General features: G+C 39.1%; 1 protein-coding gene across 2 annotated transcripts in view; it reads right to left on the reverse strand.

Annotated features, from left to right (window-relative positions):
* The window catches only part of ADAMTS17 (ADAM metallopeptidase with thrombospondin type 1 motif 17), a 201,911-nt gene that overhangs the window by 87,781 nt on the left and 97,002 nt on the right, over nt 1–17,128 (reverse strand). For both annotated transcript variants that reach the window (XM_075506313.1, XM_075506312.1), the window contains exons 9-11: nt 16,392–16,532; nt 14,910–15,060; nt 185–286 (exon numbers count right to left, since the gene is read on the reverse strand). In XM_075506313.1, coding sequence (XP_075362428.1) covers nt 185–286; nt 14,910–15,060; nt 16,392–16,532 — 394 coding nt within the window. The remainder of the gene's footprint in view (nt 1–184; nt 287–14,909; nt 15,061–16,391; nt 16,533–17,128) is intronic.

Below are 17,128 nucleotides of genomic sequence, written 5' to 3' on the forward strand. Positions count from 1 at the left end.
CTACTAAAATACACGTAACATAAAATCAGAAAGACTTAACCCAATCCAGCTGTTAATTGAGCAGTATCTGTAACAGAATCAGTAAAAAATATGGGTTTATGGTAAATACTGAACATCTTGGAAACATTATTCCACAGACAATGCTGGAAAAAACAAACCGACTGCTACTGAGCATTTTGATTACCTTGTCTGCGCCACATTCAGTGCCATCCAGAGGGGGGTCCAACTTTGTTTTACAGGATGTATCTCCTTCCACCAGGCACCAGAGCCCAGCACACATCAAATGCTGTAATCACAAAGCAACGAGGTACAGTTATTACTTTTGGAGATGTCAGCTATCATTATGGGATACACTGCAAAGCTCAGGCAGTCTTTCTCAAGTGAATCCAGAGGCATCTAGTTGGTTTGGGAGCAATTATTTTTTAAGGATGGATTGGCATTAAGTGGTGGGGCTGAGAACATAAAAGAGATTGATGGATGCCATTGTCAGGAACAAAACCTACCCAAAACAAGAAGTGCATTATTTAAGTAGATTTCTTTTCACAAGAATAAATCTGGTCCATTAAAAAAGAATCCTATATGGGAGGCCAAGATGGGTGCTTTGGAACCATGCCGCGTGCTTAGATGTCCAAGCTGCTTAATTACTTGTATTTTTTAAAAAGACACTCAAGTAACTAAGCATGATGAAACATGGTCAGCCCTGCTGGTTCTGGTGGTAGCTATAAGCAGCCAGCAATGCCCCTTGGGAGAAGAAGATCTTAAGGCGGAATGAGAAAGAGGAAAGGATTTCATGGTGTGCCATGCAGCAGCGGAGCAGCTTGGTGACAGGCAGGGGCAAAGTTAGTAAAGGGTTGGTGGTGAGAAGTAGCTGCTAGAGAAGGTGAAAAGTGAGATGTGAGGGCAAGAACAGCAAGAGGTACAGCACATCTCGCTACCAGACTTGAAACGCATTCTGGGTATCATTACTCAACATTGCTGCTCTGCTTAGGCAATGTGTGTTGCAGGGATATTAGTGCTGACCACACTTGCATGATCTGTCAGATCAATAACGTTTTCAGAATTTGAGAAAAAGAACCAGGAAAAGGGGCCTTTACACCGCTAACATTTTCCACAGCATCCACCGTGCTTTGCATTCCATGAAAGTGGATGATTTCAATACAGTGCTACAGACCTGAGTACCAAAAAAAGAAAAAGAAGAGTTACATTTCTTTCCACTATTGTTCACATTTCAATGTAATGGTAAAAAGATGAGAAGCCTGACTCAAGTGCCAGCTGGTCTTGTCAAGATTTATTGCACCTCATTAAATAGTTGAGTCAACATGCTTCAACCTTATGGTTCTTTCACAATGTAATGTAAAAGACTGTGGGTACATGTGTGTTTTGTGTACATGCGTGTTGGTACATCTATATAAAATAGATTTGTACAGCACAGGGTGCAGACGAGATAAATCCCAATACCAAGAGTGATGATGTAGAACATACTGAAACAAAATAGTTATCACAGCAGTATCTGCATCCTGTTTTATTTCTACATTTCTTTCTGGAAAGAGGATTTTGCACTATTTAAACAAAAAGAACATTCACAAAAACTAGAAGCAGACAACACAATTCAGCAACATCTGTATTAACCACAACACAGAAAGTCATCATCAAACAAACAAACAACAGCAAATACACTAGGGAAGCCTAAATCAATGAATTTTCAAGACATTTCCCCCAAACTAATAGAGCAAATGGGAAAATATCAGACTTTAGTAATTTTGACTAAATGACTGTGACTAATTAGTGGTTTACCCACAGCTCTGAAAGCACTTAAGCACCAATTAGCCATAAGGACATCACATACTGTTTTACAGATAGGTATACTGAGGCAGAAGAATTGACAAGCCAGAGATTTCAGAGCTTACTGGCAAATCAATTGTTCCACACCACAACTCCCAGATTCTCAAAACCCTGCCTTCCCTGGAGAGGACTAAAATAAAAAAGTACATCAATTAACTGTCCACAAGTGTTACAGAAAGAACACTAATCTAGGCAACAAACCGTTTAAACTAAAAAAGCTTTTCCCCAAATGCCAAACTTACAGCTCTGAGAGGATGCTTGTTTCCCTAGTTGTAAAGCTACAGCACCCTTGCACCTGGTTTAACTTGCTGGGATCTAAAGGTGATGATTCTTTATGTTATGACTAGACATATGAATGATTAAAAAGGATTCAAAACCAGTTAAGATATGTCAAAAGCATGTCACAGACCTAAGTAGAAGGTATCGTAGGAGGTTCTAGCCACAGCGGCAGAACATGCTACATGTAGCTACGTGACACAATTAAATGCAGTCTATGAACATGATAGACTCTTAACAGTTTCTTTGCCATTACAAATAATTGTATTGATGCTTTATAAATGTTGTTACTGTTAAGCCAAGGTCAGGAATTAACTGACAATCTGGACTGTCTCTTCTCCCATGATGACTGTGGACAGTGATCTTGTGAAAGCACTATCAGCAATGCCTCCTTTCAAACTGTGGTTGGGGAATGCTGACATGTAAAATGAAGGGAAGCTTCAGAGGTGAAGGGTGGAGATAGCACATATTTTCACTTTTCTAGGATTCTTACACATAACCACAGCCCCTCTCTTACACATAACCACAAAGCTTCAGAGCAGAATGTGATGAGAAACCCTCCAGCCTGATCTCTTGAATGACCCAGACAGAAATTTTGCCCTGTGGTTCCAGAAGGAAACCCTCTGCTTCTGCTTTCTGTCAAAAAGACATCCTCACTGAAGATGTAATGGAATTTACTACATCCCTAAAGCAGTTGTTCTAGACAAAGATGATCACCATTGCTAATTATCTGTGCATTATGCAAGTCCAGTATTTGTTAAGCTTCAGCTTCAAGTCCCTGGATCATAAGCTGCATGTAAATTAGTCAGGGTTAAATTCTCCTCTTTCATGTAAAACTGGAAGGAGGAAGGGGGGGAGGAACAGAAAGTCATAAAAACGAAGCAGCTTTTTGTATAATTTTGGTTGCCAACCAGAATTCCTCCATAGCCCACAAGAACGTGGAAGGTGATAAAGCCAGCTAACATGCCTAGGTATGAGCTGTGGCCTGGGGGAAGCAGTGGGCACAGATAACCTCAAACAGGTGTGTCTGTACCAGCAGAACTACAGAACTGAGCCCAGTCTATGGATACAGTGGCTGCAAATATTCACATACGTGTGTGTGTGTGTGTGTATATGTACATGCTTGTGCATATATATACATGTATACACACACAAGCACACACACATATATTTATAGGGAGATAAATAAAGGAAAAATCTCTCTTAGCAACACCAACCTTTCTGATATTTCCCATCTTTGAGGTATGGAAAACACAGGATTTTTATAGTATCCCTGTGTTTGATTCCGAACACTAAATGCAAAGCATATTTCAGGAAACAGTTACAGAAAAATCTGGTAACTGCGCTTCAGCTCTGTGTTCTAGTGCCATACCACTACAAAGCTCAAACACTCATTAGTGCAGTCCCCTGTAGTTAATACAGCATTCAGATACCCCAGCAAAGATTAAACCATCAGCTTTGGTATTGTATGTTCCCAAGATGTTTTACCATGTTAATAGCTCATTTCAAAAGAGATCATATATCCTCCTCAGCTACAACAGAAACCCAAACAAAAATCCCCATTAAATAGTCCTATAGCTAACAGTTGCAGTGACTGACTTTTTAATAGTTAAATAGCCAGCTTTGTGGAGAAATATCAAAGTGAGAAATGGCAGGACTTGAAAGGAAGTTGCTTGTATATGAGTGGCAGTTCAGAGCTTACACTGATATAGAAGAAGCCATCAAAAGAGCTGTATTACTGCTAATTGTAAATTCAGCAACCAGCTTTTAGAAGGCAGGTCTCTGCCTGCAAAGTCTTCCCTACAGCATTCAAAAAGTGCCAGTTAGGATTTTCCAATGATAGATATTTTTCACTGGAAAAATACTGATTTGTTGAAACTGTCTGTGGGGAAAGGTCCTCTTTGGATCAGCTCCCAGCTTGAAATATTTCCAAGAGCAAAATAAAATTTTAAAAAGTGAGATGGTTGTTGAAAAGTAATATTTGAATAAAAATTTAAATTTCCTTTTTTTTTTAAATTGAAATGCTTGTTCAGCTGAACCCTTAAGGAATTTATACAGACAGAAAATAAAATTAAAAAATCAAAATAAAAAAGGAATTTTTATAAAGGTGCAGATTTTAGACTCTCAAAAACACCTAGAAGACAGGAAAACTTTTCTGCACAGCTGTTAGAAACCAGTCCTGAGAGAGGTCACAGTCCGGAAACTCCCAAGCTAGGAGATATCTGCTCGGCAGGTGAATGACGCTTCCGATTACAGGTATTATAATGGCATCTATTTGAGAAAGGGGCCTTACTGTGCCAGGTGTTTTCTTTTCCTCAAAAGAATTTGCAATCTAAACAGACTCCTGGGAGCTTGGAGATAAAGGAAGCTTTATCCCTCTGTTATAGGTGGGAAGATGAGGATCAGAAAGGAAATAAATGTCTTGCTCAAAGTCTGCTGGGAGGCAAGCAAAAATGCTTCTCAGAGCTCTGCAGTCCTCCTCTCAGTGTCACTGCCACAGGCTCACACCGCCTGCTCTGGCTAAACTCCAGGGTAAAACCAGAAAGAACTCCTGGGATACTCCCAGGAACATGTCTGGCTGTGGGCCTTCCCACCTTTCACAGCTTTTCATACTTTTTCACAAGACATACCGTTTCTAAAGACAGTGTTTACCTTACATGTAACTCCATCCCACATGTGTGCCAGCACACACTCGCAGCGTGTGAAGCGCTACGACCACTCACATGCAGCTCTAGGGAAGTAATCTATTTTAGGTTCTTTAACTCAGTGCTGCAGCTGGAAATGAGGAGAATCCAGAATTAATTCAGCCAGCTCTTTGCCCACAGGCAGTAAGTCTAGAGTCTGCTAGTTTCTGGGTTAGCTATTGCATCACCACTGTTACTAAAATCAGCGTGATTCTGTCCAACGACCTCATATGGTCTCAGTGAGAAGAGAGGGCTCACAATGCTCCTCTGTCTCAAAGCCTAAGATTATTACCTACAAGGGGAGCTTCCAAATCTCCAAAGCATAAAGAGAATCCAATGAATAAAGATATCCTTCCCACCAGGAGCAACTCTACAGAAGCTAATTCCTCCCCTAAATATTCACTCCCTCACCTTGGATTCATCCAGAAAAAGAAACACTTATTTCTCCTGAGAATGAATTTGTTCCTGCTGCCTATTGCCCACTGGAAAGAGGAACCTCTTATTTCTAGCAGCAGAATTAAACCACCATGAAACCAATTTTGCTGTCAACATGAGTGGATTATGAAGAAGGCCTTAGAAAGAGTAAACATCCTCAAGGAAGAGGAGCAAAAGACCACATAACACGCAGGCACGCTTATAAATAGGCTGGCTTTCAACGAAGTATCAGATCTCTTTTATTTTGCCAAGGTTTTGGCTTGGCATATAGCTAACCGTGAGAGAAATCATGCTTATAAACAGAATTCTAATTAACACCTATTAAGTACAATAAACACACAATTTACACACTCTTTCCTGTTCAAAACACTGTGTATACACAGTGAAAGCCTCACAGCATGCTTTTGAGGAAGAATTCTTTATACAACAAGGTAAGAAAAACAATGCCCCCAATTTCTACACTGTCACTGTCTTTAATTTTGGGTGCATAAACAACTGATAATCTACAATGCATCACAAGGGAAGCGAGCGCTGTTGTTTGCCGCTGCTATTAGGTGGAGCTTCTTGCTGTTGAAAACTAGATGAAAAGTGCTCAAAATCAGAATTGTGTAAAATTGGAAGAAGCTTTTGAAAAGGAGCCATGTGCTGCTCCAGACAAGACAACTGTGAGGCTTGGATACATGTATCAGTGGCCAGCTGCTAACCTTTCTCTGGGGCTGATATTCCAAGGAACAAGTGAGAGGTCCAATAGTGGAAGTATCTGTCTATCTGTCCAAATGACAGACCTGATCCAAAAGTCAAGGGAAGGCTTAATAAAGAATCACAAGGACTATCCTAGAATATTCAGGCAATGGTTGATATCCACTACTCATTTTAACAAAACTGGGCAACAATCCCACAAATTTATAATGTGTAATTTTATTCATTAATGACAAAGTAGAATGGATCTCCTTACTGTTGGATAGAAAGCATCTCAGCCTGTATTATAAAAACCAATAATATAATCTTCTTAGATGCAACTAGAAAAGGTTTCCTTAAAAAACATTTCCCTGTTTTCACTACCTGGTCATCACCTTGTTTCTTCAGAATATAGAGAAACACATGTGGATGTTATGCTTTTTAGATGAGTAGCACCAATAACCTGCCTGCTTGGAGTCAACAAACACATTTAGAGTTGATTCCCCTTTATCTTAGATTTTTTCATCAATGTAACTCCATTAACCAATGAATGGCCTCTTCATCAAAACTCGTGTGAGTGGAAAGTCACCAACATCAGACACAAGTGTATAAAATCAACAAGAGTGTTTTAACTCTTGAGGAAATGGCCCCTGACAGTTAAAGAACTCTTAAGGAAATGGTCCTTGAGAGTTAACTGCTTTCCGGTGCTACTCTTTTCCTTGTAGAACAGTACAAAAAATCCAACATAGTAATTTCCGACATTTGTTAATGTTCTGTATCAGAGAAAACAAAAACTGAACGCAGCAAACATGAAGGATGTCACACTGGGTTTGGTTCTCTGAGCTAGATGGCTTGATATGTATTACTCCAACTACCAACACGTGGATCCCATATGAAATGTACCCTTATATATATATGGAGTGACACCAAGAGCTCTTCTGATCTACAGTTAAAACATAAGAATGTTTCCCCTTCGTCTTTCAGGGAGAAAGACAAAATACGCATCAGCTTCCAAAACAGTAACTTACCATGACATACTGCTCACCACAGACAGATTTGGATGTCTAAGGTCTGAATGAAATTAACTGGTTGTAAGTTTCAGTCAAATAGCCTTTCTAACAGCAGATGAAAGCTGAAGGATTAGAAAAATCCAGAGCTCTCACGTTTTGACAATGTTAGCAAAAGCAAATCCAGCCTATTCAAGAGCTGCCCAAAACACACTTACAGACAGGAAGATGAGCCCTGACCTCTCTAGAGCGGATGCAGCAGGGATCTTTTGCCAAGTGTGCCATCATAGAATCATAGTAAAACTGCTCCTAGGGCTCTATGAATGGCTCTGCAGGATAGATGGTAAGAGACACAGAAACGTAAAAATTCTTCTTTTGAGAGGGGTTTGGCCTACTGCAAGCTCTTCACCCTTTCCTGTGAGGAAGATAAACTGGAGTTAATTACTTTTATAGTGGAAATGTGCAATGCAGTATCTGGAAATTGTTGCAGTCTGGGGGAGATACAAGATACCAGTATTTTGAGAAGTGAAGAGTGGTTTGGGATGCCTGACTGGAAATACTTCAAGGAGGGCAACCTTTCAAAGCCAGCAGAAGCTCAGGGCTTCTGGAAAACCACGCAGCTTCCCGAAGACTCAAAAACAGATGCTAAAAAATGGACACATTCAAACCCATTACTTCATTTGAACATTTAGGCCATGATTGAACCTCCTGAACATGCATCAGGATGAAAGAAAAACTGACAAAAGCAGCAATGGCAAAGACACTGCACAGAAATGCAAATGTGAAAGGCTAGTAATGAACCTGGTCACAAGTGGTTCAACAAACAAGAATGGATCCTGCCAGACAAGCAGTGGAAGACTCCCATACTGCCAGAGAAGGCACAAGTGAGTAGAAACACTTTTTTTTTCAACTATACATTGGGAAGCAAACAATGAAACAGAAAAACACTGTCTCTAGTTTTAGCAATTTCTGGTGCTCTCAAGGCAAACTAAATGCCTTCTCCACTGCCTAAAGTATTTCTTCACAAAGCAACAGTTCTATTTCATTTTTTCAGGTACCTGGAATTAAAGTAATAGTCAAAAGAAAGAGACTGGAAAGCTAGCATTAATGCGACCACAAACTAATTTTATGGCAAAGCAGCCTATGCTAAATACTAATCTTTTCAGTGGCTTTAGGACATTCATGAAACTAGCTCCTGTGGGTCTATGATTCATAGACACATAGAAATTCAAGTAGAAAAAGATAACTTTTATCCACTTTCCTACCAACGCACAATTCTTTCTCACTGTATGTGCTCTTCAGCTTTGCTGAGCCCAGTTTTCAGCATCTTAAATGAGAGAACACAACCCTACATGTTACATCAGTGAAGAAATCATGGAAGTATCTTTACGTGGTCAAACCTGGAAGAAGTAGAGACATGTGGTACAAGGCACGGGAACAGAGCCACTCCTTTGAATTAAAAGTTAGAAATTTTGTACTTTGACTTATTACCAATTTCTACCTCAGTATGCTTAAAAGAGTTGTAGCTAATCAACATGTCACAACCACAGCAGCTATATTAGCATTGTATTGTACATGCCATGTGTTAAATGATGGCTCTGAGGTACATACTAGACGTACCCCACCAGAAAAGGCTTATGAGTTCACAGTATTATGCTGTAATCTAGCTCAGGAGAAGATACCTGCCCATGATGAAGGTAGGGTAAGAGCTTCAGGCAAGTTTCATAATCAACTTGATCACTCCCATCTAATGTTGTGTTTGCAAATTAGAGCCTAAAATTCTGACCTTGCACTTGGCAACATCCATCTCGTATTGTCTTCACTGAGAGTCACGTTCACTCAATAACTCCCAGTGAACTCCTCAGGCCTTGACACCTGATTGTAGGATACGAAAAGTAATCATGTTTTAAACACGGGGCAGTGTTGTTCATTAAAAAAAAAAAAAAAAAAGGGAAATTAAAAGAATGAAATCACGGATCATGTTTCTTGGCTATGGGAAAAGAGAAGAAAGGGACAGTAAAATAAATATAGATATGTACACACACTGTTCAGATGTGGTTGTGAAGATTATGGAAGTCTTCTCTTGAAGTGTTTTGCAGATGAGAAGTTCCCAGAAGGCCAGTGGGAGAGGTCTGAATGCCCTTCAAGCTTGTTATACACTATTTTCAGGCTGATACTCAATCGTATTTTGGCTAATTTCGTTAAGTTCAAACTTCAGCTGTAGATGCCACATCACAAGGCTACACTAATTCCTTCTCCCTCCCCTTGTGTCTTAATAAGAAATGTAGGATTGCCAAGCTCAAGTGCTTCATTCTTAATAGGCACTCTGTATTATTTTTAAGAGTTTATTATTTTTATATTCTTAAATTTCCACATTGTATTTTTATAATTTTATTTTGGTTCCCCTCTCTCTTTTTATTTTTCTTTAAACCACTGCACCAGAATGTGTTTTGACCATCTTCCAAACTGAAACACGTACAAAAATTTCTGAAGCATTCCAATAATTGTAAACTGGGCTGTGCTGCCCAGGCAGGAACTCTGCTTCTCTCTCTTTCTTTCTCTCTTTTAAACAAAAAGTATTTCCACTGAAAATAAAAAGAAAAAGGGTTTTTTGCAACATACAGAAGCAGTGAAATAGGACACTTCGGATTCATATGAAACAGGCAGCGTGAAAATAGTCTGAATTTTAACAACCTACATTAGGAAAACTATAAAATATCGTATGGCAATTAAGTAAATTGTTACCTTTACTTCTAAAAAGAAAATATTCTCATTTTATTTTAGAATTGCCAGGCTTCTATCCTGCAAGCCTTAAGAAAACCAAACCCATCGTCTTCGAGATTTATTGTTATTATTGTATTTACACAGAAGCTAAAGTGTGTAATGGAAAATTATGCAGACAAAGTACCCTGGTTGTACAGAAAATGACAATGCAACCTATTATTTTCAGGATAAATCAGCTCTAAATCTAATTACCATGTTCTTGTAAATATTCTATACATTACTAAATAATAGGGCTTACTATCATCGTCTGGATCTTGCAAATGATCCTGCAAAGAAAAAAGAGACAGAGGCCCATTGATTCCCATGCATGGAGTCCAAGAGTCCACTCTGCCAGTCTCTTTGCAAGATCAAGACCACAGAGACACCCACAATTGCTTAATTATATTCACCACCATTCCATCAAATATGAAAACTGAAGGGATACATAAAATCCACTTGATTATTACAGTTGTTGGTCTTCCTTTACTTTGTTTTTTGGTTCCTCTCCTTTTCCATTTTAGCCCAGAAATCTAGTCAGTCTCCTTTGGCTTACAATCAACTTTGCCCTCTTGTTCTGCGCTGCTGCTCCATAGCTTGTAGATACTGGGAGATACCTATATTTGTTAAAAAACAACTTGAACGTAAGAAAAAACAGTAGAGCCAATTCTAGCTGTTTTGATTTTTCTAAAAACAGTGTCGTGTCAAAATTCGCATTCCCGGTTACATCTGAGTTGACAAGTGTCCCTTTTTCAGAAAAAAATCTCTTTGTAGCAATGCTAATCTCTTTCCACATGCCATTTTAGCCTAAGCACAGTTTTGACTCAAAATAATACTGAAAGATAATGGTTATGTAAAAACCCGCAAAAATGTGTTAATAATAAATAAGCCAAAAAGCATATAAAACAAAAAGCCAAACACTGGATACAAGAGATAGAAATCACATTTTTTCCATAAATATAATTTCAGTGCAAAAGCCTCTGTTCGTAGGCATGCCAGTCTGAAAAATAAACCCAGTGTTCTGATTAAACACACAGCTTATTTTCATATGAGGTTATGAACAATGCGTTTTTACGCATTTCTGGTGGAGAAACACCATCTCTGCTCTGTGAGAGGTTCAGCATAAACCATCTGTGCTATTCCTCTCACGGACAGCACTGCTAAAAAAAGGGGACAGCAAAGAGTTAAAGTCTGCTCTCTGCAGAAGCCTTCATCGCTTGAGTGGGGTTGAAGCTTTTTGCTTCCTCTTGTGTAGGGGTCAAACAAAGTCACAATACTTGATTCACAGTGCAGTGTGGATCTGAAGAACAGAGGTCAGACAGGTTGAATTTCCTGTAATTTGCACAACCTAGCATGTTAGCCCTGGACTCAAGTCAACATTTAGCAACCAGAATCCCAAAAGATCTCTGTGTTTGGGCTACACTGATAATGCACTATGCAGTGTCAAAGCTGCCTCGCTGTTTAGTTTTTGCCGCAACTCGTATCATGATTTTGCTCAGAGCTTGAGAATGACACGGTCACCTATTTAATTTCTGCTAAAAGCAACATCTCCCTCAAAATAAAGATCACTGTGAAAACTCTTAGGTGGGCCAAAAGCTCTTCTAGCACTGCAAGGGGCACGACTGTACAGCCTCCCACCTGAAAACAGGCAGCGTGTCTGGTATGGTAGAAGCACGTTTGTATGTCCTGCTAGATAAGCATTCTCATTGATTAGACAATGCCTAACATTTGCAAAGGAAAGATTAACAGAGAGCACCATGTGAAAGCACTTTTGATCCCTTTGCACATTACCAGAGAAAACTATGTAACTTGGATGTGAAGGGGGAACTACTGAAGGGTCTTGGTATATTCATTATCTTATGTGAAATCATCTCACTTGAGAACTGCCCAACTTCTCTTTTCTTATTCAGTTCTTCAGATCAAAACTAATTCTTCCACGGAGCCATGAAAAGATTTACTTTGCTGATGACGAGCAAGGACCCACCCATCTAATACTCAGGTTAAAGTTAATTCAAAACTGGCCACCTGGATGTATCTCAAACCAATAAAATTATGAGCAGAGCACGCACCAAAATGTACTTACATTCCCTCAAGGGGCTGGCAGGTAATCTTGCCATTTATTACTAACACAGTATTATAATAGAAGCGGTGCTTTTCAAATAAATAGAAATTGATTGTTCCCTGCCTAACAAACATCCAGCTTGAAAGCCTGATTCCACAGCTCCTTAAACAGGTGGCATGCACTAGTAAATCTTACCTAACATTGGTGTTACAGAACCAGATCCTAAATTATACATCTTGGAGGTCATAGATTACAACAATAGGCTATGATTAAGCTGATTATCATACACTCATGCTGTTAATTAGTTCATTTTTTAAAATTTTAGTATATTAAAATGTAGACGCAGTGTCCATGCAAATTAAAAAAGAACATCAAGAGGTATAGTTTATGTAAAGCTGAGCCTACCTCATATGTTTTCATTTTTGTTCTGTAAATTTGGAGTAGAATAGCTGCAGGATAGCTGGTTTGGCAAACTTATAATTCTGAGGGCTATTTCATACTAGGGCATCGGAGTTATCATTAAAAACAAACATGGAGGAAGAATTTTGGAGATGCAATCTGAAATATCCTGATGAGGTTGAATATTCATGGATTAACTATCTAGTTGGACCAGTGTCTGAGGTCCAGACACTGCCAAGCATTTAGGCACCTGACTCTCTGTGAAGGCAAAGGAGATAACATTCCTTTAAAAATTTGGACCTTGATGCCTTTAAGGGAAAGAGCTTACTGCACAGAAAGTTTCTGCAGTTTCTCAAAAATGTTGAAATTTTGGATTAATCTGATCTCTGAAATTTGCTCTACAACTAGATTGTATGGCATTTTTGAATATAGGTCCTCTAGTTTGCCTGATAGAATTATGTAGTTCAACTATCTCCAATGAAATGGTATATTGTAACTTTTTTATTAAATAAGAAAATAGACAGTAGACACATGTAATCATAAAAAGATTGAGGAGGCTCATTTCCTGAAGTTTATTTCCTTTTTGTAACAAATATTTACTGTCAAATGTTTATTACTTTTACATTTGGATTTTTTTAATACTTATTGAATTAAAAATACCACATTACCATTGGCTAAAAGAGGAGACAGCTATATTTGCCAGTAATTTCTACAGCTAATGCCAATGACTAGTGCCAATTTTTTTTTGGGTTCATATTTTTGTAGACAGCTTTGAGACTTACGATACAAGCATTCTGCAGATGAGGCATGAGAAACACAAAGGTGAAAAGAACACAAACTTTGAAGGTTTAAAAATTAAAGCTGATCATTTCCTCTAAAGAATTTCCTTTCACTACCTTCAAATGCCAATTCAGAGTAGCATAACAGGATGCAAATATTTACTTAAATTAATGGCAAGTGACCTAATTGATCCAAAGCTTCACAGTGTGAATGCTAACGCTTAACGCCTATCCGTAACAGAAAAATACTTCTAAATAAGTGATTGCAAATTGTTTTTAATCTGCTGAAGTTCTACAAGGCTTTTCATTAGAAAGTAATAAAGTCCTTACAAAATGTGCTTTTCTTTGGGAGATACTAAAGGACTGATGGAGGAAAAAAGCACAGTTTTCATTGTGTTCTAAAGATGTCAAACAATAAGACTGGTGAAAAATCTTGGGATACACAAACACCTGCTGCCTGTATCTTACAGAGAAGTGCCTGTTGGCTTGTTATTCTGGCAAGCAACTTGTCCCTAAAGCAATTCCAGACTGGACATGCAATTTCTGCATAAGAAATGCTGACCACCTACCAGTAGGCTGACATTCTCATTAGGCACTGGACTATCCAGAAACAGAATGTTTTTTACCGCAACAAGGGAAATCGCAAATATCTATTCCAACAGCAGTCAAGCTAGGTGACACCCACACAAGTGGAAGAACTTGAATCATCCTGGGTAGATCTGGGGTTTTCTTTACAGACCTATATTCTAATACTTTGCTTCCAGTACAGTAGTCATGGTGGTCTGCATTTTCTTGATGGAGCTGGAAAATACTACCTACCCAGATTCTTTTCTTATTGTTTTATATTAGCTAGTTTCCAAATCCAAAATAAATATAACAGCAAATGTGAAACTAAGAGCATGTTCCCAGGACTTGCATGTGTTCAACAGTTTTAGTAATTTGGCACTTAGAAACCTCAGTTATCACTGATTATTATTTTCTTTGTTAACACTGATTTAAGATACCAAGATTGTTCAGAATGGGAATAAGGGACAACTAAAAAATACAAATGGCTAGTTAATGACAGCAAGAAACCTGGCTGCTTCATGCCTGTCTACATAGGACAGAATGCTGCCAGCTGGTGCTGGTGACAGGACACACTGCTTCATGACTTTCTTCTGCATATCTCCAAGGCCACACTGGAGGTAAGTATTTCTCCAGTCCCTATCTAAAGTGGGATGCAGACAAGCTCTGGTCAGAATGAAGACATCTAATTATGTGCAAGACCTTAGGAAAAGTTCAGCTGTCTAAATTCCAGACGACAAGTCAGACAGTCTCATCTCAAATACAACCTACTTCTAGAGACACCAAAAATCAGTGTTTCCATTTTGCCAACCAAACGTGATATAAGCCACGTTGCACCCAGAACCTGACTAAACATCATGTTGCTTAGAAAATACAGGAAGGGGCCTCATTCTGCACAAATCCCTAAATGGCCTCATCAAACAAGCAGTCATAAATATTTCCCTGGCATAGAGTTAGAGTCAGCTCCTAAGAACATTGTAACGGTCTGAAGGTGAGGTCTACTGAAAGATCCAGACAGTCATCTAAGCTGAGTCTGTGGAAGTAGGCAAGCGCTCTTGTGAGAAGAGACTTTCATCTCAGCTCAATGTCCAGCAAAACAATCTCTACTGAGTATTTCAGCAAAACAGTGTCAACAGGGAACTTTCCCTAAATTAAGACCAAGTACAAAAAAAAGTTTTTCTGGGTCTGCTCTAGGAGATTAACAAGACCAATGCGGGGAAGGGGGGAGGACTGCAGAAGTATGTGCTGCTGAAATGAAGGTCAATGGGAGTTTGACTACTGATTTTGCATCAGCAGTGCTGAACGTGCTGAAAATCCCATTAAGTAGTTCCACAAAAAGTACAGACTACTTTTCTTCCCCGATGTTTGACAGCTTTATTTCCACTTCCCACCTTGTTTCCAGGTACACCCCATGAGCTCTTACCTCCATATTCTTACAGAACGTAGCATTGGTCCCAAAAAGTATCTGGCACTGTTCATCGGCACTGTAGTGCATTCCAGGGAGCTTGTGAGGGAGCCGCACCGCGTATTGGCTTCGGGGGTCTGTTACCAGCAAACAGGTGCTGACCTTGGACCTGTGGAGTGTAAGAATTAAATATGCCTTTAAGGGAAAGCACCTTTGAACTGGAGTGCTAGATTGCTGCTGTAGAGAAGCTGTTGTCCTCTTTTTAACAGGGAATTGATGACCTCATGTGAAACAGTGGTGATTTTTCCCAGTATATATCTGGAAGCCTTCTAAATAGTTGAAAACTATGGATAGAAAGGTCCTTGGGAACTCATCCCTGGCCCCAGACCTTGAGGCATAATTGACTATATTCACATTATTCTGAGCTAAACATTTGTCTAAACTATTCCTAAAAATCTGATGGAGACTCAATTCTGCCCTCAGGCTATGTAGTCCAAAGCTTCACGAACCTTACCATGACAGCTAGAAAGTCTTCTATCATGTCTCACTCGAATCCCCCTAGCTGAGTTTTAAGCCCCTGACTTCTTTTCTTTTCCATTACAGACATAAAGGAAAGATTTTTCCCTTTGCTTTCACAACAATCTTTTACAAATTGGAATATCACTTTGTTATCTCCCCTCTGTCAGGGACCAGTGATCAGTGAGTTCAGATGCAACTTCTTTTTCAACTTCATGCCTTTAATGTCACAGTAGATTTCCCATTTTCTTTCATTATTTTCCTTTCTCTCCCACCTCTAATCCCCAGAGTGGGGAATTTTCCATGCTGAACCCATTTCTAGCAACAAAAGCACTGGCCACTGTGCCAGACACTGTTCATCAGAGAACTGCACTGTAGGTCTAAGACCGCAATTAGAGAGTTCAGACAATTCCAGTGCTTGCTATAGTACATGAGGCTTAACAAGCAGCAGGACAGAAATCCTTCCTGAACTGTTGAACATGATGAACTGAAATATGGATGCAGTGGGAAAGAAGTTTATAGTGAACTGTTTAAGACAACACTCACTGAGGGGTGAGAAAACACATCAGAATTACCTCCAGGCAAAATAAAGTTTCCATAAAATAAAAGCTATTTAATAATAATAATGACAGTAAAAGCCACAGCACAAAGCTGGCAGCATCCTTCAACAGAGAAGACTTTTTCAGGCCACCTACACACAGATTTCTGTCATCGCAAACATGAAGGGCATTTTTTGTAAAATGAAGGTGATCTGGGATTGTTTTTAAGAAGCTATCAGTACCTTGACAACTGCATATAATTTTTCTGCCTCTCTGCAAACCTCAGTTTCAAAGGGGCTACTGTATGGAGATAGATTCAAACTTGCACACCCTAATGAGACATGCACACACTTTTTTTTTAAGGAAAGTTGTTAAGACTTTCACTTTCAAATAACACATTGGATTCTTGCCTGATAGGATTTTTGATAATCAGCATAATCCTTACTTTAGGAAGTTTTCAAGGTCATCGCGGCTGCATGAAGACCAGGAAAGGTCACTCGGGTTCCTGCCCTTCACCCATTCTCCAGACATGATATGAGACCTCCCTGCGCAGGGTTGATGATCATCATCATGGCTCATTCCCATGCTGTTTGATTAAAACAAAACAAGACAAAAAAACTATCAAGTTATGATGTGGGTTTCTCATTTCCCATTGGACTTACTAATGACACTCTTAGCAATTAAGTCGAAAACAGGCTGTACAAATAACACAGAATCATTCACCTACTGCTCTGGGCACCTGTTTAATGAATAAATATAGGTTCCTTGAATTTATCCGTCACCTTAATTTCACAAAGGTTTTAGTATTTGTCTGTTTGAAACTTTTAAATGTGCTTCCTATGGACTTTCCTACCAGGAAATGTAACTATTTGAGGGTTCATGAGAAGTGAACCTGGACAAGTGATGTAGCATAGCTGGAGGATATCTGCTAGACTGTCAAAGGTAGTATTTATTGAAAATTTTGGATTGCTTTCCCAAATCTAGTGGATATGGTCCCTATAATCATACTGAAAGCATGGTCAACAAATTAATACTAAAGATGGGCCAATTTTCTTGTTGTGTCAGTGTGAATTTGGAATAACTCCACTGTTAGGAAAAACATTTCTCTAAATTTGTGGTATTGTACAATCTCTCTCTCATCTAACTTTGAAGCTGATCCTTCTTTGAGTGGTGGGTTGGATC

This window comes from Mycteria americana, chromosome 6 (assembly GCF_035582795.1).
Source record: "Mycteria americana isolate JAX WOST 10 ecotype Jacksonville Zoo and Gardens chromosome 6, USCA_MyAme_1.0, whole genome shotgun sequence".
In the NCBI taxonomy this organism is placed as follows: Eukaryota; Metazoa; Chordata; class Aves; order Ciconiiformes; family Ciconiidae; genus Mycteria; species Mycteria americana.